This window comes from Alosa pseudoharengus, unplaced genomic scaffold, assembly GCF_046254945.1.
Source record: "Alosa pseudoharengus isolate Yale_2024_CS ecotype anadromous, Long Island Sound unplaced genomic scaffold, YU_APseudo_1.1 YU_APseudo_1.1_scf_19, whole genome shotgun sequence".
NCBI lineage: Eukaryota > Metazoa > Chordata > Actinopteri > Clupeiformes > Clupeidae > Alosa > Alosa pseudoharengus.
The window spans coordinates 8566314-8593834 of record NW_027468657.1 but is presented as its reverse complement, the minus strand read 5'-3'; the positions used below and the strand labels follow the sequence as shown (position 1 = coordinate 8593834).

The following is a 27521-nucleotide window of genomic DNA, read 5'->3' as shown; positions in this document are numbered from 1 at the left end:
AAGAGTCTTGTTCGGAGGCAGACAGGAAAACATTCGGCACTGGCGCCGGCTTGTTTATTTATTTATTTATTTGTTTATTTAGCTGTTGTTGCGGCTGCAAAATAAGTGGCACTAAGCAAGGGCCGCGGTACTCAGGAGGGCAGCTTGATTAAGCAGCCTCAGCATCATTAGCCTCGGATACAGTAGCATCAGAAACGACAGCGGCAGCCTGGCACTGTATGGAAAAACCTAATGAGTGCCAGAAGAATCGCACCATCTCAATAATCACATTCCCTCTCCCTCTGCCCTCCCCTCCCCTCCCGTCTGACGCCATCTCCCAGGAAGGCAGGCACACGCCTGTCTTGCTGCCGCCATTGGCTGCAACTTCCGCACCCCCACCCCCTTCCCCTTCCTTTGGTTTAGTTGCCCCCTTGCCTCCGTGCCTTACGATAGGCCGGAGGCTTTTCTGTCACTCATCCAGCCCTTTGGTGCCGTCTGTGTGCCCAGGCATGCCATTAGCTGGATGTATTAACTGCATTCTCTTGCTTTGAACCAATTAGTGTGTTCATTATGCAAAGTGTACTAATTATCTCCCAGTTACAAATTGATTGTGAGATATAATGTCTTTGTGGGGACCAGAGTCAGTTGAGGTATTTCACTGCCGCAGTGTCAGTAGCTGCTTTTAAAATGCTATAAATATGGGTGATGGCAACCCAATGTCTAGACACCGCCAGCTTACTTTCAGAGATCGTCGGTAAGTAAACTGTATTTTAGAGTGAGAGAGGGGGAGAGAAAGAGAGAGGGAGAGAGAGAGAGAGCAAGAAATGGAGCCTCTAATTAAAATGAATTTCTGACAGTCGGGAACACTAACAATTACAAACTGCAATCTGATGTTAATCAACGGGGGTTTTCTCCATTAATTGACAAAATGAGTGTCATCAATCATGCCAAGGGGAGGTCTGCGGATAGACTCCGTTTGAGGGATGTGGTTTCCTGCCAGTGCACGCCTCCACAGGAGAGACAGTGGGACGGTTTGTCTCGAGGACAGAGTCTCCGTCTCCCAAAGAACTCTCCGGATCTCTGGCAGAGTCATCGACTCATTTCTCAACACATCTCTCCCTCTCTCTCTCTCCCTCTCTCTCTCTCTCTCTCCCTCTCCCCCCTTCTCTCTATGTCCCCCCACTCTCTCTGACTGTGTCTGTCATGCACGTCAGCTCACTTTGTGGCACTTGGCATCCTTTTTCTGTCTCCACTGTTGATGTGTTGCTGTGTCGCTGTCAGCTAATGAATTCCGCTCCCTCTCTGTGCTTCCCTACCTTTCCATAAACATCAACATTGTACAGACACAATGTTTGTCACCCGTCCTATTGTTTGTTTCTCACTATTTGAAATGCCTGAGCAAGCTGATGAGCACTTTGCATCTACCTTCTATTTTTGCCCTGCTGTGCTATAAATCCACTCTGTGATAATTGACTGTTTCATCGATAGAATAGATCAATGAGCTGGTACTGTTGCATGTGTCGCTCGATTGGTTTTGGCCATTCAGACTAAGTGCTTCCACACAAAATAGCGTTATAGTTATTGCTCTATTTTTGTTGTTTGAAAGACTGTTGTCTCTATTACACCTTCAATATAATCCTCAGAGCAAAACTTACTGAGATGGTCCTTTCAGAGGAGGTCAGTGATTCATTGCTAAATGCTAGCCTTCAATAGTCAGGTGTAATGTGCTATGTTGCTGTTCTCAGTGGTAGAAAAGTCCAGAAAACATCTTCAGTATTTGCTGCACTGTGTCTAATCCAGCCTAATATGACTTAGAAACGACCCCATCTATTCATGAGAATGTCTGAAGATATTTCTTTTTAGATGTTACTAATGGAGGGACTTCCAGGTTCAGTACTTAAAATGCCATTAACTCAGTATCTCTCTTCTAAATAAGCATTGCAGTTCATTACAGTTTCCCATTTCATTTACTATCATGATGCCACAATGCACTGGATAGCATCCCACATTTAAAACAGCTCCTTTCTACCTATATTGAAGTCACTATATTCCAAGGCAAGACAAAAAAATAGGTGCTAAGTCTGACTCTGTTAGACTAGAGTTGGTTCACAGTCAGAGATATTTAAGTTTCAGACTGGGTCATGAATTAGTGCAGACCTCCTACCAGATATGAGTCTGGCTGGACTGAAATGTGAGGTGTTTGAGTTTCGCCGGAGGTTGGCCCTCTCAGCAGAAAGCCCTTAGCCCCACGCAGCCGCAGACACTAAAGCCCTGTCATTTAAAACAGCAGTCGGATGTGCCGAGACAGTGCGGCCAAGGGAAGCAGGCCTGACCTTCAGTTGACTTACAGTGATGGAGACTAAGCACTGATCCTCCAGGCTTTTCTGCTTCTCGGCCCAGCCAGTGCCCAGGGCGAGTGCAGGCGCAGAGCTCTCCGGTGCAGGAACTGAAAACGATCCAATGATGGTTCATCAGAGATGAAAGGAAGAAGATGTGTTTCCTTTTTTTCCCACCTTCTCCAATTACATTTATGCTCTCTTCCTTTTTGCCACATCTCTCTTTCTTCACTCCCACTCCTTGCATCCTCATTGCTCTCTCTCTTTCACACTTATTCCATACAGACCCAAGCTGTGAAAGTAAAACATCAAGTGTACATTTTTGTTCCATTAAATTGCTTTGGAAAGAGAAACTACAAAGGGGGGGGGGGGGGTCAGAGAGAGAGAGAGCGAGAGCATTTTACTGAGACGCAGGTTGCCATGAAGTTAGCCCCTGGTTGCATCATGCTGCTGCAGCTCAGCGGTTTGCACCTCCTTTCGCTTATCGCTGCGCATCAGGAAACAGATGCTAAAGCTAAGCTCTGAAGGAGGGCCCCTGCGGTAGAGGGGCAGAGGAGTCAGAATCAGAGCTCTGTCTCGCAATCAGCCGCCATCTGGTAACCACACACTCCTATGTGCAGGAGATGTGGAGGTAGAGAGGGTGGGGGTAGAGCCAGTGGAGGTCCCTTCACCGAGCAGGGATGAGGAGGGTGTGGGTGTGTGTGTGTGAGCAGTGGGGGTTCAGCGGATTGTAGGAGGGTTGGGGGGACAAGGCCACAGGATAGCGAGGCAGCTCGGAAAAGCTGATGCGAATGAGGCATTTTCCCATGCAGTGATTAAAGTGATGGAGGAGCCGGGCCATCTCATTCATCTCTGAGCAAGGTGATGAGGGACAGAGCAGCAGCGCGGCATGCCGCCACGCGGAGGAAAACTGGGCCAGGGCAAGGAGACATGCGCAGCATGGTGCTGCTGGAGACACCACGCCACTGCCCTCCAAGAAGGGGACTGTGATCTCTGGACATTTCTGCTTCAAAGCTTTGAAGTTTGTGTATTTGTTTGTTTTTCTTGATTAGCTTCTTCTTCTTTCTTACTTACTTTCTTCTGTCTCTCTCTCTCTCTCTCTCTGTCTTTTTTTTCGGACTTTCATTTCCTTCCATTTGGTTTGGTGTGGACGTTACTCTTTGTTCATTTCTCAGGTGTGACATGGCTCGGCTCAATCATTTCTACGTTTGCGGTAGATTTGTTTACACAATTAAAAAAGTGTGGCTTATTTTGTGGTGAACCTCTAATCCATCATTGTCTTGGAGTCCCTGGCTGTTCATTGGGAAATGGCAGACTTTAATAATTTTAATTGCATTGCTGCTCTCCGCACATTCCCAGTAATTACTCGAGCCTGAGAAGCTCTAGTGGAAATGGGTGTTCGCCGCTGTCATGGACATCTGTGTTATCTTGTTATGGAGCCACTTTGCCACTTTCCCTTTTATCTGCCAGGAGCTGTGTGCGGTGGTCCTGACGTCAGGAAATGAGTGCTTCTCTTCCTCCTGGAGCCAGCCAGGGGCCTCAGCTTTCATTTAATTACAGCACAAGGTGGCACGCCTAACAGGCCTCTCTCCCGCCACACATTTCCTCTCATGTATTGGGCCTTGTCGCTGGTCAGCTCTAAGTGACCCCCCCCCCATCCCGCATCCTCTCCTCTCTCTCTCTGTCCCCTTCCTCACCTCACTCTTTTTTCCCACACACTTCCTCTGTATGTTTTTTTTTTTCTTTTCCTCCCTCCTTATTCTTTCGTTCGCATTCGCTCACAATCACTCTCATTCACACTCTCGTTTATAGACCCTTTCAAGAGAGCTCCATTATCAGCATCATAATTGGCCCCACAAGACTTCCTTTTCAACATTCCATATGTTATCTTAATGCAGAGGAAGTAGATTGGGGCCCAAATAGAACGTTCAAGCATTGTTTTTGTTTTTATTGTTGAAAGGGTCTGTAGCATCAGTCAATCAATATCCCTCTCCACCTCGCTTTGTCTGTCGCTTTGTCTGTTGCGCTGTCTCTGCCTATGAAGTACATGCTCATTCTCTCTCTCCCACACTTGCACAGAAAAATGAAAGGATTCTGCTTCATCCCGCTTCACACTTCAAACATACTCGTAGCTAATAGTTCATTGTGTTCTACACGTCTGAACTGAATGACTGAACTGCAAGATAATTGATCCCTCAGATAGATATAGGGTACGGAGTCTAATTACTGGTGAAGAATACGTGATGTATAGCAGTAATTGTAAACTTAAGCTGGGAACAGACCTGATTTTTAAGCCTGTTTTTGATAGGATGTGTTGTCTGTGAGAGAATCCGAGAGAGTAAGCGGTAGTTGCCGTGTTCAGTCGCAGCAGAAATCGTTGTGTGTGCCTGGGTTACATATTTGAATCATTTGTTATTTTTTACATTGTTGACGCTATCCAGACGTTCCAGATGTTCGTTCAAACATGTTTGATGTCATCCTGATCGGTCCGTTCTATGGTCGTCATGGCTGCATAATATGACATTAGGCAGCCAACAGCTCAAATCGTTAGGTTTGTGCTCATAACTAAAGATCTTACAGGGAGGCTACACCAGGCGCGTAACTGAAGTGTTCCGTTCGCGTAGCATAAAAATAGTTTTAAAAGACTGGTCTAGTTTTGTGGAACGTAGGCCTACGTGCCGCTATCACATCTGGTGTGGTAATAGTGGAAGCTATTTGCTGCAGCACAAGCTACGCAAACTGAACTATCCCTGCTTCATCCTCATACCTGATGCAAATTTAGATTTGATGTAATCCATCCTAATATAAGTACATTAAAATGAACAGCACAACTGATCAGTGATGGTGACTAAAACATGTATACATTTATAGTCGTAATAAACATGTGTGTCGAGGTCATTACATCATTACACAATACTAACGTGTACCACACATTCACAGTTAGTGTGTTACACAGTAATGAATTGTAGTTCTATAGAGCCAATACATTGGCTGGACTCTTTATCGCTGCTCTTTTTTACCCTCTCCTTCACAACCCCTCCATAGATCAGGCCTGCTAATCTCTTTAATTCCACACAAGCTCTTAACCTGGGGGATGAATCATTGGTCTCCCTCAGGGCCTTGCACACCCCCCTGATTCCCTTCCACTAGCCACATGGCTACACTGGCAATTAACCTCAGAGTGGCGACCTTGTGATGTCTAACACAACCGACTCGTCAGCAGGCTCTCAGGCTCGGAGAGGAACATATTTATATACACAATGATGCTGCCATGCCATGATGATCTTGCACAAGCAGTCCTTCATGTGATTGACCAAGCATTTGTATGTGTGATTTGCTCATTTTTATTGTATGTTTTTATTACTCGACCCATTGTTTGTGGTTAGCGTTAATTTAATGCTATGGAACTAGATAGATCAAGGTAATCATGGTTGTGTGTGTGTCTTAGCACTAAACAGCTGTTCAGGTTTAGTGAAATGGTCCCAATAGATGGGCTTGTAAGGGTAGCCTTGCTTATTTCACCATTCAGAAATCTGTACCCAGTCGCAACAGTGATGTACATCTGCATTCCCAAATGTAGTCTGTTTACCTCAAGTATCTGGGGAAATGTGGTAGCCTTAAGATCTCAGAAGCTTTGGTTAAATCTTGCAAGCTTTTGTGTATTTTCTTTTTCAGTGCCTTTTTACTGTCAAGTCTCTAGCTAAATCCTTCTTGTTCATTTTGTGTCACTACCTAATCATTCTGAATTATATTACCCTGCTCCCACATCGGGCATCTGTTTCAGCAGCGTTTGTATCGTGAGCCCACATTGGGAAATGGGCCGGCCTGCTGTGCTGAGCGGCCCTGTGCGGGAGAGCAAGGGCATTGTGCCCCGCGTTAGCAGCAGCTGGGTCTCTCCACGCTGCCTAGTCAAGGCCTAGCGTGTACACAGCCTTGCAACAGGACTGACGTGTTGAAACCAGCTCTGCTCTCTGAGAGCATGTTATGGAGAGAGAGAGAGAGAGAGAGAGAGAGAAAGAGAGAGAGAGAGGTAGATTGAGTGAGAAGTGGCAAAAAACTAAACCACTTAGAGGCAGTGTGTTGTATGGCAGAACCACCATTTTTTTTATTTTATTTCACCTCACAGTTAGTCTCTGCTCCCTACTCCCACCCTCCTGCTCCTAAATCCCCCCCAAAGGCACGTCGTGACAGTGAAGGGAAACAGAGACGAATCAAAGAGTCTGAAATTAGTACTGCCTTTGCTATCCTCTTTTCAGATGATGATTAAGATCCACCCTCCCAGCCTCATCGATCCCTGAGCAAGATAACATAATCCCTAAACAACATCGGCCTGCTTTATCTATTAACACACAATCCGTCTACAACAGTATCTAAATGTGATAAAGAGTAGCAGCATTCTGTAAAAGCATATTACATGTTTCAAGTTAAACGTGCAAGCTTGCTTCAAGGTCTCCCATCTAATATGATACATTTATCCAAATCCCTGTTCACTAAACTCGGCAAGTAAATGGTGAATTCAGTTAGCTTCTTTGTACCGGCCCTTGCAGTGCACTCTGATGCATTATGCATGGTTGTGAGGGGAGTAAAAAGCATTAGCATTTTCAAAGTGTACACACAATTTCTGCCAAAACGCGATGCCCGTCACAAAATCACATTCATCTGAATGGCATTTAAGCTAATAATGAAATTGGGGTTCTTTGGAAACGTGTTGATGCCCACTATCATAAAAAAGCAGGTCACTGAATAAGTCGTCTATTCAGGGGGCACTTAAGCCGTTAAGAGATCACAAGGAAGAGGCTTGTCGAAAATCTGATTTCCTTTAAAGGCAGGGCTGAGAGATTTGTTCTAATACCTCACCTTGTGTCTGTGCTACCTTTTTCATGGTGATAAAGGGCATACAAAGACGAGGGCTCTATCTCTGTCTCTGATACTCTCTCTCTCTCTCTCTCTCTCTCTCTCTCTCTCTCTCTCTCTCTCTCTCTCTCTCTCTCTCTTTCTCTCTCTCTCTCTCTCTCTCTAATGCACAGTCTGTCGTTAACTCTTTGCTGGGCCACACACACACACGTGCAGTTTTTGAACTGCAGTGGAGTGACTATTCCCCAGAGGGACTGGCCACCACTACGAAGCAACCACGGGTTCAGCCTGGCGCTCCCCTGGGCCCCACGCACTTTCATGTCCCAAAATTTCTCACATGAATCGCTGCCGCAATTAGCGCCAGCAAGGCTGCCGCACTGTACCAATATCGTGACGGGAGAAGCAAAGACTGTCAGAGAGGATCCAAATGAAGCAAATACTCAAAGCGAGCTCCAGGGATCAGAGGAAGGAGTGTGTGTGTGTGTGTGTGTGTGTGTGTGTGTGTGTGTGGTGGGGGCGTGTAGCTGATAAAATCAGTGCTCGGTCAGGCCATATTTTCAATTATATCTTCAAATGCGGGCGATACTTCATTTGTTGGATGCACGCCAATTTAATGCATTCATGAGCACTGCTAGATTTATAAAACTGAGATTTAAAAAAGTCAATATCTAGAAATATTGATATTTATAAACTGAAGAGCAGGTACAGTGATGCATTTTAGGTGTCAGTGTGATCTTGACATGGCTGCCACTCAGGAGCACTATTTCAGTCGGCTGTATTGATGTGCTGCTCTAGACAGGCCATCACTGCACCTCTCCTCACATACACAGGAAGGCCTCTCCCACTTATTGCTTTTCATTTCACACTTATGCAGAACGTCGTGATGAAGCTGTCTGCAGTGCAGAGGGATACACTGGGATAAATATTACCTCCCTTACTCCTGCTGTTAGCGTTTGATGTCTTTGTTGTTGCACCCCCCCCTCCTTTCCCCACCACCCACCCATACCCCCCCCCCCTTTCCCCACATAAATAATGCATCATATAAGCTATCAACGTTGTTGACAGCTATTGCCCCTTTCAGATAGTCGAGCGGCTAATTACAAAACAGGCAAATGTGGGCTTGCTATTAGGTTGCAGTAAGTCAGAAACAAGGATTTGCAGCCAAAAGGGGGGTGGGGATTCTGTAAAACAGTGACGGTTTGGTCTTTCTCTTGATGAAATTTGTGTGTGCCACAGCAATGCTAGGTGGGAGGTGAAAGCCGTCATTGACAGAGTGGTGGTGCAGTGGAGCAGACTGTGGAGTAGACATCTCGTCTTGTGTTCGCATCGAATACAGTGAGGAGGAAAAGAAAAGAACATCAAAGCGCTATTGTGTTTTGCAGCGCTGCATAGCAGTGGCCCGATACATTATATTTGCAGTGCACGGCAGTGGTATTAATTAATTATTGAATTAATTAATTACATAATTTCTGTTGACATTTTCATTCATTCCGACATTAGCATAATTTCTCCTAATTGCTGTTGCAGGACAGGCGTTCTTCAAACCCCTTTTTCCAGCTCTCACTGCCTGCCTTGAGCATGATTTATTTACGGACGGTGATGCTGTCTGATCATCCAGTTCACAGTTTTCGATCGAAAGAGGATGCATACAAAACAGACAATTAGGCAGCTAATGAGAAATGCCCAAAGAATGAGTTTGCTTTTTTTTCACCCTCTGTTTTTTCCTGCCTTCTCTGTGCATACCCTCCCTTGTTTCACCATTATGAGCCTTGGCGGCAATAATAATGAATGCTTTGGCATTCTTCTTGTGTTGCTTGGATGCTGATGTTTTGGTAGGCCCTTTTCTTGGCTGTCTGTATGTGTGTGTCTGTGTGTGTGTGTCTGTCTGTGTGTGTGTGTGTGTGTGTGTGTGTGTGTGTGTGTGTGTGTGTGTGTGTGTGTGTGTGTGTGTGCCTCTGATGCAGGAGACACCGCTGGGCAGTGGCAGAGAAAGTCTTATCTCCTGCCCCCCCTCCCTGATGGAAATCCATCCGGCACTGTGGTGAGGGATTAACTTAGGCCAGCAAAGCTACCTCTTTCTGAAATTGCCTCGAAGAAACAGAAAATCAAATTGTCATGTAAACAGCCTGTTATCCTATTATGGCATCAACGGAAGGGAAAAGGGGGGGGGCATGAGACAGAGAGAATCAGTGGGTGTGGGAGGTATGGTGGAAATTCATATTACCAGCAGGGAAGTCTTTAAAGTACCCTCGAATGGTTAAACAGCTTAATGGTTTAAAATGTGGAGTTGCTGGCCCCAGCTGTGGCGCAACTGGCTGGGGCACCTGCACCGTACGCCGGCGACCCGGGTTCGATTCCCGCCCCGTGGTCCTTTCCGGATCCCACCCCTGCTCTCTCTCCTTTTCGCTTCCTGTCACTCTCCACTGTCCTGTCATTAAAGACATAAAAAGCCCAAAAAATAAACGTAAAAAAAAAAAGTTGCCGTAGAGGACTGAGTCTATCCAAACAAAATTTAGAGCACATATTTAGAGCACATTATATGTGTGTTTTCTTTACGTATGTGGTCCTCTGTACTTTTTAAAGACGCAACGCGATGGGCGTTCAGAGAGCTCCGGTGCTGATCCGGCAAAGACTCGATACCAGATCTGTGCCACATCTGGGCCGTCTCCATCCCAGACTCGGCCGCTGTCCCTAATGAACTTGGTGGGTTAATGCAGTCTGATTGGCACAGGGCACATGAGGCTGATGAGAGAAGCTGTCGATAGCTTCAGAACCCCCATCAGCACAAAATGGAAGCCGTGACCACAAAGTGGAATTCCCATGTGACGGGCTTATTCCACCTTTCATGTCTGTCCACGAGGTTCCTCGGGTTGCCACCTGCCCTAGGTAATTACTTTCGCTCGAGATTAATGCACACCTATGTGCATGCAGCATCAGCAGCCAATTATACCAGCAGAAAAACGCCATCTGTGGTTAAACCAGATATGTCATAGTTCCACTCGATTCAGGTTATTGGTTTCTCATGTAGAAAAGCTTGTTTATCCAAAATTCGACCGATCTTTTTTTCTTCATCGTTTTTCAGTTCATTGTTTATTTACTCCCCCACTCTTTTTTTACATTTTACCGCTTTTCAACCTAATGCTTTTTGCACACGCCGCTAGCGAATCTGTTTGGGGTGTTATACATATTTTGAGAAGTTGTGCTCTTTGTGGAATATGGTTGTTATATTCAATGTGCTGGCAAGCGCTTGAAGCCCCTCTGTGAAATGTGTACTCAGACAGTAGATGTGAGAGCGCTTTCTCTGCAAGGCTTTTCAAACGTCTGTTTACCTGGGCGTTGCAGCAGCCCTCATCTCAGCAGCTGCTTCTCTCTCTCTCTCTCTCTCTCTCTCTCTCTCTCTCTCTCTCTCTCTCTCTCTCTCTTTTTCACCTCCTCCCATGCTCCTGCAGGTGTAATGATACATTTATGGATCTCTCCGATGCCTGTCCAGCTGAAATCAAAAACCTGGGCATCATGAATGCCAAATAATTGTTGAACTTTGGCACCGGCGAGACCGGGATCCTGTCAGAGGGTAGTTTGAGCTGCTCTGAGGTGGACGCCATGAGCGTAATTGGTGAGGATTGGTGCGGAGCGTGCAGCCACGAGTACCCCAGGACCTTTGCTCTCTGTCTGGCGAGGAAGAAGTCCTACTGCTCAAACACACACACACACACACACACACACACACACACAGGATCAATGATAGACAATATTGTTTACAACAGTTGCTAGATTAGCCCTGGAAGCTGTGCACGTGATGACTTTGTATCCCCTCCTGAATCTTCAGGAGCATACGCGGCGATTTCAGCTGGAGAGGCTGGTGGACCGTGACCAAGCAGCGGTGACTGAAGTCGAGTGTGGACGTGATTTACCCGTTGGTTTGTGTTTTTCTCCCTGCCCTGGGTGGGGCAGCGGCAGCACAGAAGAGCAGCGTTTAGCTGCTGCATTGATTTTTATAAAAGGTTACGCAGTGGGAGGCAGCTCACCCGTCAGACAGGCTTCTCACCACGAGCCACAGCCGAGCCAAGATAATCGCCATTTCCCTCATCCACCTCGCCACTGAAAAAGGACAGAGAGGGAAAACGGAGGCTTTCGAGGTATATGTGTCGATGCTTCCTTAATGACAGCTTTTCCCCCTTTTTTTTTTCTTTTACAACAAAGGAATGTGATTTTTTCCATCTCCTTTTCCATTTTTTGCCTTCCTCCAAATTGAAGCAGAATTATTTGTGTGTAAACAATTTGCCGTTTGAAAGGCGTTTTTAAGATATATATTTATTGAAAGCAGCTGTCAGCTGGGTGACACTCAGTCACAGTCCCTGTTTCCATTAGTTGTTGTTTTCCCTTTCGTTCTCCCTCCACACTGGGGAGGTACAGTGTTTTGAAATTAGATATCAGCCTCGGCAGACAGGCGAGGAAGGAGAGAGGGAAAAAAAATAGCAAGAACGTGACAGTGAGATAGACGGATTGACGGATTGATATACTTAGCCTGACAGATGGTTCTACATGAATATGCCGATGGAACAATGTTTAAAGAGAGGGAAGGCAGTGTGCAAGGGGAGGCGGCAAACTTGGGGAGGGAGAGGAGGAGAGCAGAAGAGAAAAGAAAGGAGTGAGAGAGAGAGAGAGAGAGAGAGAGAAGGAGAAGGCAGGTAGAAGCTGGAGGAAAGTGGAGGAAACCGGCAGCAATACACTTTGATTTTCACAAGTAGCAGCACAAACACACATAGCTCGGGGCGATTCATCAGCTGTCAGTGTGCTCTCCGCTCTGCTCCTCTCTCTCTCCAGGAGGTGTCTTCTCAGGGGTAGCAGGCTCGCTATCTGGGGCACATAATGCCCCTCCCTCCCACCTCCCCTGCACCTCTCACTCCACCGTCTCCCTCGTCTCCACACTCAACCAACAGCCAGAATGCACAAACTTCCACAAAGACTTGTTTTGATAGTCTTCGGTATCTATTTATTTATTTCTCTGTTTATTTATATATTTATTGGTGTTTATTTATTTATATATTTATTTATTGGCCGCATCTAGTGTCATTAGCTTTGGCGCAGGCATTCCATGCATATGTATTTTTATTTTGTCTTTGCCATCAGCACTCTCTTCTTTACTCCCGCAGCGAGGAAGTGCTCCTGTCGTGAAGGTCAGTGTCACACACATGTTATGGCAGAGGATGGCTCCATTAGTCATATCATTTGAAATGCATCCGTGAATAATAATGTGGCCTTCGGCAGCCGCATCTTATCAATTGCCACTGTCTTCCTGAAGGCATTTTCTTGGCAGTAATAATGAGGAGAAAGACATCACCACCATCCACATCATCATCATCATCATCATCATCCTCAGTAACCCCCACCCACCCACACACACACACTTCCCCAGCGGCATCACCATCTTCACCATAACCGCAGACAAGTTGAATCTGGAATACATTATCGATTCCTTCGGGGCACATTACTGCACGATTTCAGCACCTTTCAAACTCATGCAGAAGTTCACAGAGGAAATGTGTCAGGGCAGTGCAGTCGCCACAAAACAGCTGGAGTCTGTTTTGGTTTGTGTGTGTGTGTGTGTGTGTTTATGTGTTTATCTCCAAACCCCAACTGCGTTATGTCATAGACAAACAGTGTGTGGGTGCCAGTTTCCTGTCACTCATTAGGCATAATACTCATTGGCAAATAGACTTGCCTTCGAGATATGCCACTCATTCCACGTCAATTCTTTTTCCCTCTCCTTTCTGCCCACAATATGGTTTTTGACTACAGACCCACATCTTGATAAAGCTCCTCAAGCATCACTGGAGAATCTCTGGGAGATCATTTTATCCTACACTTGATTGCCAGATAATTATCAGTTAATTATTTAGAGCCCTTAAATTAATTTGCTAAAAATAGACTCTGTGCCGAAGCGTCTCTGCTGGAGACGGGTCCATTATTCCAACGCGTCCCACCAGTCTCTCTTACCCCCCCACCCCCACCCCCACCCCGGACCAGTCTCTCTTACCCCCCCCAACACCCCCCCCCCACCCCCACCCCCACCCCGGACCAGTCTCTCTTATCCGCCCCAGCAGACCACCCCCCCACCCCGGACCAGTCTCTCTTATCAGCCCCAGCAGACCCCCTCCCCCCACTCTCTCTCTCTCTCGCTCTCTCTCTCTCTCTCTCTCTCTCTCGATGTCGAGTCCTCGCTAGATGTATGATCATGTACCGTAAATATGATTTAATTTCTATCATGTCTGCACATTAATCCAATGAGCGGAAAAGGATAGTGAATATAAAAAAAAAGAATTAGAGAAAGAAACAAGCTTCGCTGGCTACATCTACATCAAAAAAATACATTTGCAAGACTGCAAAATCTTTTGGTTTTGTTTTCACTGTTGTTGTACATTACAGTATACTATGACTCAGTGTCACCATTGTTATGAGTTTCTTCATGATGTACTAAAGAACAGACTGTGCCAGGCTTGTGAGTGCAGTCTAGTCGTGTAATGTGCGTGTAGTGTATTAGAAAAGCCCTTCACCTTTTTGACCACAGGCTCTGCTATTGTAGCACGCTGCTCATCCGTACACTTCATTAAGTTGCAGACAAAGCAGCGTGCTTGAAGAGGCCTTTTAATGGGATTCTCTGGCTTAGGCAATCGAAGTGTTCCCTCAACCCTGCCGAACTGGTGTGACCTGTTGGTTGTGCTGTGCAGCCGTAATGATAAGGCTATCGAATGGAGCTGTTCGCTGTCACGCCACTGCCAGGGCCCCCTGTGCAACTTGCGGAGAGAGACTTATCAATACGGACCAGTGATCACACCTAGGTCCTCTCCCCTCCACATCATCCTTCACTCATTTGTTTGGCTTTTTTTTATTTGTTTGTTTGTTTTGGTGTGGTCTCGGTCATCAAAATCTGCAAACACAACAAGCCTTCAGCGTTGGCTGACCAGCTGTAAAATCCCTCGAAGGGGCTGGCAGATTGATCAAATTAGCTGCTCTTTTTTTCAACGTGTTGGAATTGATTTGTAGAAACGGATCCGAGAGCAGGTCCACATTAGAATAATATCAACTCAGTGAGAAAAAAAAAAGAAAAGACAGAGACAACAACTGTTCCGTTTGCTGTGAAAGTGGTCGCAATCGATCCAATTTGTGTTGAGCTAAAAGCATTTAAGTGGCTGGCTATCTGTACAGAATTTTTATACGGTCCGAGAAAAGAGGCCTTAGGATACTATTGACATAAAATTCTCATGCATCTACAGAGGGACTTCAAAGCGAACCCTGCCGGGATCATGTTTCAAAAACCCCACTGGTCCTGATTGCAGGCATGTTTAGCAGAGATGTACAGTATTAACTTTTCCCAAGAGAGCACTTATTTCACAGCTTCGCGCCCTTGTGATCAACTAAGGGGGGAAAAAGGAGGTGAAATTGTCACAAAATGCATTCCCAGCACTTCTGTAGGACTAACTAGACAGGCTTCAGCGTTACTCATAAAGACTCTTGCCAAGGCCCCCTACGCTTTTTCCTTTTTTTTCCCATTAATTCCAGTTCTCTTCTTTTCTTTGCTGTTCATGGTACTAGCGGTTGCTTGTTCTCTGTTTTTGTACTTTTAGCTTTTTAGCTGTTTTGGGCTCCATTTCAAAATCATAGCGTTGCATCGGTCTTTGGATAAGAAAAATAATGAAATATAAATGCTGCAATTTCTTCCCCCCATTTTAATCATCAGCGAGATACAATCAGTGGATCCAATTGTGTAATTCATGTAATCACAGAGCAGTTTGGTAGAAGCGATAAACTTAATTACCATCAGGTGACGGCATGCTGAGGAAGAAGTGTGAGACCGAGCTGCACCGTGCACTACCTGTCGTGTTTTACACATGAGCACCCTGCCGAACACGCCAGTCCGCCTATCTATCGCAAGGCCTGGACCCATGCCACACCACAGCCCCAGTGACGACATCTACAATCACGCCAGGCTAATCAGCGCACAAAGCACTGCCACCTGTGTTCGCTACGTTTAATTGAAGCCTCTGATGAGAATCATGCGGCGGTGTGCGAGGAGAGGGGGGTTAGCTGTTAGCTCGTGAGAGCGTAGGTACTCCCAGGCGAGGAGGCAGGAGATGAGCAATGGAGACAAACACGACAGTTGACCTTTCTGTCTATAGTTCGCAAGATTGATAAGATGATGATCTGATTGTAAACATGGTGAACTTGGTGTCGAGCAGTCACTGCTAACTTCATTCAGAAAGGATTCTCTTTGTGCAGAGCTATATGACCTTGTAAACAAGTTGTAAAACATGTTAGCAGGCAGAGATCTGTCTCAGTTGTACATTAATTTGGCCTTTGATACAGCAGAATCATGCACATTTTATGCTTTACTATTCATGGAGAGATGAGCCACTGAAAATGAAGAAAATGCCTAAATATAGATATGAAAATGTGAAAAAGAAGCATACTTATGGTGGAGCATTAATGTGGAAGCACTAACTGGTTGGATCCAGACTACAAATTATGTTTTACAGACACATGTGAATACATTGCATGGATTTAGATGCGATCCATTACCACCCATTAGAGATGAACAGTGAACGCAGAACATGAATCGGTTCATTTTCTGACACACATATTAATATGTGGATGAAAATGCTGAGATTGTTTTGATCAAGTTTGCTTGAACTGAAATTGATATCCGATGATAGACCCAGTCTTTCTCCTACCCTAGTAGTTATTTGAATGTGTCTGCACTGCATAGATAATGGACTTGGCAACACTAAGCACTGAGGTACTGTGTAGCTGAAAAAAAGTGTCCTCACAAAACAGCTGGAGCTTTCATATAATGCATGTGGTGTACAGTATGTAGGTCTGGAAACCTCGTTGTAGCTTGTTTCACTGTACGTGCAAAGAGATTACACACAGGGACAATTGTGGCTACCTTGATCTAAGTTGTTGTGTATAACTATAGGTGTGTGTAAGCCCCAGACAATGTCAGAGAAAGGTCAGGACAACTGCACTAATGCTCCCACACATTTCATGGTCATATGCTGGCATATTAGATGTAGATAAAGAATACATGATTTTGTGCTTTTATGAGCAACTTGCAGATGTCTATATGGTTTCTTAACATCATTTATCTTCTTACAGTATTCTGCTTAACTCATTTACGGTGCAAAAACAGTATGGATTTCTAAATGTTTAATTTCCTTTCACGACAAAGACCATTTATTCGCTGATTGTGCTGTGCATAACTGGCCTAGAGATGGTCTGTTTTACATAATTATAGTTGATTCATGATTATTATTGATTTCAGTCATATTATATAGTCAGATATATAGTCAAAATATATATTATTGTTAAATATATATTATTACAATATACTATTTACAATATATATTACCGGTATTATATATTGTTATATCAGTGTGCCCCCCACCCCCCCCCAATCTTGTCTAATTTCGTCAGGAGCTCAGGCAGCTGTGTGCTTATGTGTAGCAGTGGAGATTCAGGCAGAGCCGCCTCGCTCCATTCCAACATTAATATTTGAATGGCGAAGGGGGGTGGGGGTGCAGAATAAATTGACAGTGAAATTGACATTGAATCCCACTTTTAATTTTTCAAATGAACAGGAAGAGCGGGGTTGTCTGTGTTGACGCGGCCGAAGACCACGGCGTGATGAGGGGTCACGACCCCCCCTGCGCCTGCGGGTCAGGTCTGGGGAAATTCACTTATCTAGCGCCAGTGCCGCGGGTGCCACCGCCATCACATCACATCCTGTTTCCTGCCCAGGCTCCCCGCTTTTAATTAGCACATGGACTTGCAGGGGAATGGCAGCTCTTGCAGTGTGGCTGGCGTGAATAAGTATGCCACACACACACACTCAACACACACTCAACACACACTCAAACTCTTTTTGACATCCTTATAAGATCTGTATTCAACACTTAGCCATAGCACTCACCACCAGCACTACACACACACACACACACACACACACACACACACACACACACACACACACACACACAGACACGCACACACACACACACACACACACACACACACACACACACACACAAAGAACCTGCTGAAGGAAATGAAAGGTTGGGGAAGACTGTGAAGTTAAAAGCCTCCTTACCACATCGGAATGTAATTGTGTGTCAGGAGAGTGGGGAGTTGTGTGAAGCTTTCTGATTAGCGAGATGAAGGATCTTGTTGAAAAAATGCATGGCTCAGATTATTATGGCCTTCATCACCTGTCCTTTACATCGACTGCAAGTCCCATGTGTGCTCTCATGACTCACAAAACTAGTTATCTCCATGCGTAAGACCACCAAAGACTCTTTTTTTCAGCTTTTTTTCCCTTTCAATTCAATCTACAGGAAGCAATCGATGTAAGGCTGGCATACTTCATAGTCCCCTTCAAAATGGTCATGTCAGCACAACAGTATTTATTTCCAACCATTGCCTTTATCTCTGTGTGAAATTCACTTGGCATTTCTTAAATCAGTATTTTCCTCAGCTCCAGGCCCCCAAACACCTTTTTTAAGACAAATTTCCCCATCATTACGGACAAATGACAGTCAAATCATCACTCGCGAATCTCTCCGAAAATTTCAGACAATAATGGTGCATTAATCAGCAGATTACTTTGTAAATTCTTGCAAATTTCCAACCCGGGCTGCTCGACGTTGGCGAGGGGGGTTTGATTTGTACTGCGTCTGATTGCCTCACAGCTGAACAATGAGGAATAATTACACATTGAGGAGTGGCGGGAGATGCTATCAGACATCCACGCTTGTGTTGGCAGCTTGCTGGAGCCAGGGGGACGAAGATAGCATGTGCACTGTGGAAATGGAAGTGGAGGAGCGAGTTTGTATGTGGCATGCTGTTGATCCCCTTCCAAGGTGTTGTGTTAATTACTTTGGAAGCAGGCCAGAGCATCTCCAAAAAAAAGAATAAATAAATGCTAAAAAAAAAAAAAAAAAAAAATCACAGCGCCATGGCATTCAGTTCAGTATAAATTTTAATTATTTTCGCCATGTGAAATGAACCCCACTTTTTTCTTTCTTTTTTGTCTTTTTGTTTTTTGGGGTCTGTTTTGTTCTTTTCTCTGCTACAACAAATGATTGCATACCTGAATGAAGAGCAGGGCTGAAACAATACGTTCTCCTCTATTACCCCCCCCCCCCTCCATCTGCTTGAAGGTCAGTGCAATTATTTCAGAGCAGATACATTTTTGTTGTGCAAAATAGACAGGTGGGATATTTTATGATTATGATTATACTATTTTTTTTACACCCAGCCACAAGACGCTTGCAGGTAAATGATGCAGTGTGTCCTAAGTCCTAGTTTCTTGCACACACACACACACACACACACAAACTGCTGTGGCTTGTCATCCAAACTTTATTTTATTTAAAATATTTCCCTGTGAAAGAACGCTGCAACATATGATCTGCGTGCTAAAATTTGACTGCCCAAGGTATGGAGCCGAGGCGAAAAGTTTTCACCCGTGCACACAGCGTATAAAGCGGACACAAACTCCCACATCTCCATGTGCACTCTGTGGCCCAAACTACTGGCCCCTGAACCCCAGGTTATATCACTTCTCATTAGCTACAGCCGGTGTGTTTGTCCCTTTGGACAGACACGGTGCCCGCGTCGGCGCCCCAGCGCAGGGGGTGCTGCCACCGCTGCCCAGGAGCTGCCAGGCCGGCCGTCCGCTCCAACCCAACAGGCCGCTGCCCTGGCGCAAATCTGAGCTGAGGCCTGCTATTTTCCATTTGCCCTGCTGTACCGGGGCCAAGGAAAATGTCCTGTAAGCTGGACCGTGACTGCATGGGACAGACTTTGTGTAATAACCCCCCCCCCGCACCCCATTCAACACACACACACACACACACACACCACATCCACACACCCTTGTTGAGTGTGCTGTCCAGTTGCTGGGCAGCTGGGTGTAATTTGGAGGTGTGCTGAGGGCCTGGCAGAGTCCAGGGTAAATCCGATCTGTGTGGAGAGCGGGCTTAGCTTCAGGCTATCCGCGCAGAGCCAGGAGGCACATAGGAAGGCATTAAATAAAACATTAATGGAACTGGGTTAGGGGAGATTTATTAAGGAGGCTTTCTGGCCTCGCCTAAGGGAGCCATGCACCATTTTATTAACTCTCACATGCACAAAGGTAAACAAACGGAGTAATTTATGGTGGCCCTTACAGGTGGCTGGTGCGAAGTCTATGGTGGTTTGTGTATTTTTTTTCTGTTTTTTTTTTTCCTTTTCAAGCTCTCCCTCAGAAAAAACATGTCAGCCGTTTGTTATGAAGCCAACGCTGAATAGGGGTCATAGTTTATATGGTTGTGTCTACATGTGTTGTATCTACATGGTTGTGTCTACAGTACATGTGTTGTATCTGCATGGTTGTGTCTACAGTACATGGTTGTATCTACATGGTTGTTTCTACATGTGTTGTAGAAACATGGTTGTGTCATGGTTGTTTCTACATGTGTTGTAGCTACATGGTTGTGTCTACAGTACATGTGTTGTATCTACATGGTTGTGTCTACATGTGTTGTAGCTACATGGTTGTGTCTACAGTACATGTGTTGTATCTACATGGTTGTGTCTACATGTGTTGTATCTACGTGGTTGTGTCTACGTGTGTTGTATCTACGTGGTTGTGTCTACGTGTGTGTCTTTTCGGGTGTCAGACGTGGAGATAAATCCACATGTCATTAATGTGAGTGCAGGCCAGGAGGGCTTAATTAAGGCTTAGAGCTGTTTGCTAAATGATGCGGCTAAATGTGGCTAAATGCGCTAACCCAGCGTCTGCCCTCCCGTCGAACGCTGGACAGTGTTTACGTAACGCAGGGCCTGTGGAGCAGGAGGGCCTTCAAGGTGAGCGGGCGTTGGTCACAGTGCTGTGTTCAAAAACCCTTCTGAGGTTTAGGAGAAAATGTAGAGCCAAGATCCGGCTTCTGAGGAGTGGGAGATTAAACCAGACCGGCGGCACATTTCATCTCCACCTTCGATTCAGATTGCCACCTCAAAGGTGCAAATTTGGTAAATCGAGATCAAAATCAGACTGGATTTTCTTTGTGGAAAGGGGGACATAGGAGAAAGCAGGAAGTGGAGCAGGTGCAGCAGCCTTCTGCTCTGTGAAGACAGATGTGGTTGCAGGAGGGAGAGAGAGAGAGAGAGTGAGTATACTCTCCTTTTTTCCTTTCAGGACTGTTCTGGGAGTGAGGCAGGGCTGTCAAACTGCGGTTTCCTGGTTGGGGGAAGCTGCATAATGTTTTACCTTGAGACCTCGGCATACGCCAATCTTTTGAAGCCCAGGTGACGCATACTAGAGAGAGAGAGAGAGAGAGAGGCTAGAAGAACACACTTTGAAAGTTCAGAGACAGAGAGAGAGAGAGAGAGAGAGAGAGAGAGAGAGATGCTGTTTGGTAGGGACGCAGGATGGCACAGCTGTAGGACAGTGCTTGTCAAGTTCCCGTCAATGTGACATGTCTTTGATGTGGAAATAACAGGCAGGGAAGGCCGCGCCGGCTCCCCAGTGAAGGGGCCTCTGGAGTGCACAGCGCCAGACTCCACCAGGCTGACGCAAATCAAAGATGTTATCTGTACACTATCTGTGCTTAGTTAAGTCTCATATTTCTCAACCCCCCTGCCCCCCCCCCCCCCCACCCCAAAGCAACATTAACACATTAGATAAATAAGAACGACTGGGTGATGGGAGGGCTTGATGTGCCTGTGGTGTTTGTGTCCTTGGGGCAGGAAAATGTCAAATACTGAATAATGGTTCATGCTGTTTTATCTGCTATCTCATAATTGGTATGCTCTGCTGTTAACTGTTCATCGAGAGAGCATGACCTAATTTGTTCGTGTGGATGGAGAATAGTGCGGCGTGGTGGATCGGCACGGCACTTCAGATGTGACCATCGTGCTCAGAGAGGACTGCTCATCCCATCTCTGTGTGCAGTGTGGCCAGTGTGTGGTCACTCTACCCTGAGTCATAGCTTCGCAGGGGAATTGTCCTCTTCATTGTGTCAGGAAGGTGTTAGGCAGGTTTCTGGCCTCCGTGCTGGGTGTTAGTGATGGGCACAAAAGCAAATGGCTGTTCCCCCACTTGGCCACGTCGCTGAAAAGCACACTGTAGCAGCGGTCTGTGGTGGTGGTGGTGATTTTCTGAGTGGACACTCCTTCTCCTGGGTGGTAAATTACACAGCGCCTTTCTACAGTGTGTGCGGGTTCAACTTTAGCCGAGTCGGGTAGGTAGGAAAACAATGAAACAATGACCACGCTCAGCCCTGCCTACAGCCACATGTTGAACTAAACAGCATGGTGTTTCTCACACTGGCTGGGTCCCCAGCGATTTTCTTGCATGGAGGTTTCAGATGGAAGGACCTGGCGAGACTACTGAGTCATGAATGAGCCTGTAAAAAAAAGTGCTTGTGTTTGTCTGTAATCTTAGTGTACAGTTGATCTTTTGTATGTGTGGATGTGTTTCGATGCGTTTTGATGTGTGTGTAAAGAATTGTATGTGATATTGTTTGTTATTGTATGTGCACCACTGTCCCTCAGTCTTGATTGTCCTTAACTGCCACCCCTCGTTGCACGGCTTCTCCAAGCATTCACGTGAGCAGTACGAGAAGCTCTCCATCATGCACAAGAACATGCAGAAACTCTACGAGAGCCTGGGCAGCTACCTGGCCTTCGACCCACACACCATCAGCGTGGAGGACTTCTTCGGGGACCTGGCCAATTTCCGCTCCCTCTTCATGGTGAGTGCAGTTGACTCCGCAAACACTATGTAAAGGTTGCTGCTCCACACACAAGCAGACCAAAGACAGTTATCGTGCTCAATTATTCTCTTGTAAATACCTGAATTTCTCAGGCTATAGTCATTCCTTAAAAAGACATTTATAATATCTGTATATTTCCTTCGTCAACTCAACCCACCTGTACCCATGCTTGAAGAAAACACTGGAGTCGGTCATGACATTTTATCAACACATAATGCTAAGTAAGAAGCCAGGGCAGGCAGCTGCTAGCGAGAAAAGCTTTGGCTCATCTTAAGGGTAGGTGGTGAATTAACTTATTTTATTTCATCCCGAGTCGATAAAGAAATTTCCTTGACAGACCGGTGGGCAGATTGAGGAACGGGCTTATAGTGCAGATTAAAGGGTACATAAACTGTGCTTGAATGAAATGTATAATGCATCACAGAGCTTGTAAGTTTCCAGCTGATAAAAGAGACTCCGGAAGCTTCTTATTCCTTCAGCGGACTTGCGTTGGGCCCGCTGACGTACAGTGTATGACGGAGGCATCACCAACGCCTCCTCAGTGTCGCTTCAAAGCAACAAAGCAGTTGGTGAGGTTGCGTCGGGTAAAGCACAGTAAAAATGTGGAATTCCTTTTTGTATTTTCTTGGAAGTGGGGAAATTTGAACAGGGGGAGCAATTTTGGTAATTTTAATGATTATAATAAAAATGCAGCAAAACTGATTATTTCTTCAATTGATTTATTGTTAGAATTGTTTGAATTGTAAACTTAACTCAAGGAAATGTCACAAGCCTACATAATTTGATTACTGCAAAGTTTTATTTAGGAAGTCAAATTTGTTGGGTGGATTTCTATTTGGGAGATCTGTTCTTGTGGCAATGTAATTAATTTGAGGCAATTCAGAACCATTGCTTCTTAGTAACAAATGCCTACCGGGTTTGTCAGTATTTCACAGAATCGTATAAAGAGGTGAGCTAGAAGCTTTCCATTCAGATGAAGTCTTTCTTATTTCAACGTGTTTTCAGGGCCAAGGATTCTGGGAGAAAGAAAGGGCGGTGGTGGTGGGAGTAGAAGTCGATGATTCATTTTAATGTAAAATGAAGGATATATTAGGATGAGGAGAAACCAGAATGCTCTGGAACAAAGCAGAATTTACCTCTGGGGAACAAATCTCTTAAACATTTTTAAGCGACTTCCTTTTTTTCCTTGCCCCTACACCTTCTTTCTCCATCTCATGTTGCTTCGAGCAAGTTGGACAAAGGGGGAGGAAAGAAGGCGAAGACGGGGGAAAAAAAGAGAGAGGAAAAAAAATGAAGCATGTCAGTATGATGACACAATGTCCAGGGGGTACGCTCCAAGTCTTCAAAACCCATTAAATTGAATGGCAAGGTCCCCCCAATTCACTCTTCTGCAGTCTGCGGCATATCTGAACCCAACTTTCATTTGGCTGATCAAAGTGCTCCAACGCATGGTGCGCGGCTATAAAAGGAGGCATCCATGGAAATAAATTATTCTCTCAAGCAAATAGCTCTTTATGAATAAGTTATTACTGATTTAGACTTCAATGCCGGGCCCTGTGCCATGGGAAATGAATCCTTGCTGGGAGTGGGTGTCCGGCTGTGGGAGGATATCCCTCCCGTCCCCTCCCGTCCCGCACTGAGCCAGGTCGCCCCCGCGCTGTGCCGGAGAGATCGCCTCGACAGTTTGCTTCAAGGTCGACAGCCGCGTTTGGAGCAGATGTTCAAAATGATATCAATGTACTTAAAGTTCTCTTCATCTCTTTCCTTCATTATTTCTCCATTTCCCACACTCGTTCCCTTCCTCCATCTGTTTCTCTCTCTCTCTCTCTCTCTCTCTCTCTCTCTCTCTCTCTCTCTCTCTCTCTCTCTCTCTCTGTTTCTCCCTCTGTATCTCAGTCTCACTCTATCTTCCCGTCCTCCTCTCTCCCCTTCTGTCAGCCTCATTTCTGATGCATTATAATTTGGGCGGCGGGAGCTAGAGGATATTGGGCAATTTATTTACCCTGTTGAGCCGGTCGCAGGCTGACCATCATTTACTTTAGGTGCCCCTTAAGAAGTGCTGATGCAGCCACCCAGGCAATTGGATATGTTGCCTCTGTGGCAGTGGGCTATTTGGACAAATCATATTCATGATAGAGACTTCATTAAACTCTCACATTGATTTTCTTCTTGACATATATTCCATGCTTAGCATATTTATTGCATGTCCCCATTTCGAGGTCATTTAAGGATACATATTAATGCTTAGATATGCCTATGTTAACGAGTAGTTGAAAAATTAAGAATAGAAAAGCCAGAGCATAAACAATTCCTCTCTCCCTCCATTCCTCTGCCCCTCCTTCTCTCTCTCACTCCCCCTTTCTCTCTCGCTTTTTTTTCTTCTGTCTCACACACTTTCCATCTATCTGTCTCTTTCTGTCCCTCTCTCAAAAAAAGCAAAAGCAACGGATCAATCCAATTTAAAAAGTTCATTTTGAAATGTCACATCGATTGATTATTCAAAAGTGCAGCTATATATGAATCGCAATCTAATGACAAGAATTCACTCATTGCTTTCCCCCGATATGACAGTGGTGCAGTCCGGGATTAGAAGCAGTGGACCACTGTCCTAATGCGTTATCAAAGCAGAGCAGGCGCAGCCTGAACTAGCCACAGCTTCACTCCTTAACTGATGAAGCTGCTTATAACATCAATAAAAGTCGAAAGAGAGGGAGAAATACATGATGGGGCACTCTCTAGTCTAGATGAATGTTTTCTTTCCCTGTGTGTAGTTGTATATATATGTGCAAGTGTAGTGTCAGAAATAGCATACCACCGAGCAGAGGACTTATTAATTTTTTACTGAATAATGAGCGCAGGTGGCCCACAGTCATTTGCATGGGACACAGGCCTTCAACACAACCCGCAGCCCTAGCACACGTAAACATAAACGTAAACATAAACATAAACATAAACATACACGATAAACATAAACAAGCCGAGGAACCCGCTCTAGAGGAGCCAGCAGTATTGCACACACACCATGGTACAGTGACATGACTGCCTCACCAGTATCTGCCCTCACTGGGCTGAAGGTTGAATATGTTTACATGAGTGAGCAGAGCTCGGTTTTGTTTTTCATGTATGCATTGCACACAATCCACGGTCAGAATAAACAGAGTCAGGATACGATACAGTGCACTTGACCACTTCAATGATTAGGAGCCTGAAAGTTGTATGCTAATTGGTTGTGTCCTGCATGCTGCAAGGCTATTAACAATGCGTACATATAATGCATTTGGCAATAGTTTTTTGTAATGTCACTGTCATCAATAATTGGGTCAGCATGTCTTCAGTTAATTGCTATACAACGTCGACTTGACTTTAATAATATTGGCCCTTTTCATCCAATATATATTGGCCTGATTTCAAAACCATAACTGCTCTGTAATGAAAAATGCTGAAGAATATTCACTTTTCTCTCTTAGATATCTTACAGTAGATCTCATTTCCTTTCTCCCCTTAATAATCATCATTACAACCACCCTGACAGGGATCTGATACTGAGATCAGCATTGCCTGTGTATACATCACAGCAGTTTATGAAAAGGTTTTCTATTCATTGGTTATTTGATTTTTCCCAGCCTGTAAACTAAGATATCAGCAATTAATGTGACTGAGCATTGATCAGGATGTAATTTAGGGTGAAATCCTAGAGCAGATCGTTGAGATTGAGAATGGAAGTCGATTCGAGCTGGAAAGATTCATGGTGATATCGGCACGACTTGAGTTTGTGAGCACAATGCCGATTGTTAACTCCACGTGCTCATGTATGTGTAATTTTCGACGAGATAGCGGCATTTTCCGTGTGATAAGAGCAGCAGGGCTATCCGATCGCACCACACACACTCCTTATCTGACGAGAGCACGGTTCTCTGTTTGCTAATGCAGATGTTTCTCGATTGTGGATGATGTTCAAATGCATGGCCTCTGGGGCCTGTTTATCTGGTACGACTCTCTAAAGTGTAGAACACAATTAGTAAAATGTATCAAATCATGAACGCTAGCCCAGGGCGAGAGAGGAGCTGTGCAAGGAAAAGAGTAAACACGTGTTTGTTTTCATGGCAATTTGTGGTTGAGTCGGGTATGATCAGGCCAAGATCAGTATTTTGCATTATGTTTTTTAAAGGAATCATTATGTTGTTATTATTATTATTAGTAGTAGTAGTAGTAGTAGTAGTGATAATAGTTATTGTAGTAGTAATAATTAGTAGTATTATTATTGAATGTCAATGTAATAGTTGTGATATTCATTTAACATTCATTCAATATTCCCTGCTTGTTGCAGTTCATTTTAGCACTGTGTGCCTGGACTCAAAAAGATAAGTTTTTAAAGACATTCAGAAGAAAACTGCATGTCCATTAAAAATCAAGACTTCCCAAAAATCTGCCCACAAACACTCACTTCTGCCTGCTGTGTCCACAGTGTGCTGTGATTATGCAGACTCACACAGACCCACACTCCAGCGCAAGATGAGGGTGAATATGCGCTCGGAGCAGGTGTCTCCTGATCTTGCTCTCCAGTGCCCTCTGTCACTCTCATCCCCTCTCTGTGCTTGCTAGCGCTTACTCCACACACACACATACACATACACACACACACACACACACACACACACACACACACACACACACACACATACAGAGATGCACACACACACACAGACACACACACACATACAGAGATGCACACACACACACACACACACACACACACACACAGAGACACACACACACACACACATACATATTCACACATACAAACACACACGCAGACATACATATTCACACATACAAACACACACACACACACACACACACATTTCTTTGTCCTTTGTCCTTGTCATAGCAGAAGGAGGCAGTGACAATGAGGGCTCTTGTCCTTGGACTTGGAGGCGACTCTTCTATTGACTGCTATGATGAGCTGCTCTTTCCTGCTCTCTCTGGCAGATCCGCATAATCCCTCTGCCTTAGCATCGAACACGACACTCACGTTGGAAACCTCTCAGGGATCGGGGGGGTTGTGTTACTGTCGACACTCATTATACCAGGCCACCAAGGAGTAAGACAGGCTTGAGATGTACATGCGATCGCATATACATTCTTACACACACACACACACACACACACACTCACACAGACTCCGACACATGGACAACCTGAAATATACACATATACACACATACACACACTTATTCTCACACACTCAGTCACACACATATATAGCCATGTTTAGAAAAGCCCTGACAAGTCGGGGGGGGGGGGGGGGGGGGGGGGGGGGTTGTGTTACTGTCGACACTCATTATACCACGCCACCAAGGAGTAAGACAGACTTGAGATGTACATGCAATCGCATATACATTCACACACACACACTCACACAGACTCTGACACATGGACAACCTGAAATATACACATATACACACATACACACACTTATTCTCACACACTCAGTCACACACATATATAGCCATGTTTAGAAAAGCCCTGACAAGTTTGT

At 45.2% G+C, this 27521-nt stretch overlaps 1 protein-coding gene across 1 annotated transcript in view; it reads left to right on the top strand.

The window, feature by feature from the left end:
* Positions 1–22032, top strand: part of LOC143132842 (protein diaphanous homolog 2-like) — an 86778-nt gene extending 64746 nt beyond the window's left edge. The window contains exon 6 of the mRNA XM_076292666.1: positions 21797–22032. Coding sequence (XP_076148781.1) covers positions 21797–21994 — 198 coding nt within the window. The 3' untranslated portion in view covers positions 21995–22032. The remainder of the gene's footprint in view (positions 1–21796) is intronic.
* Positions 22033–27521: the final 5489 nt, after the last annotated feature.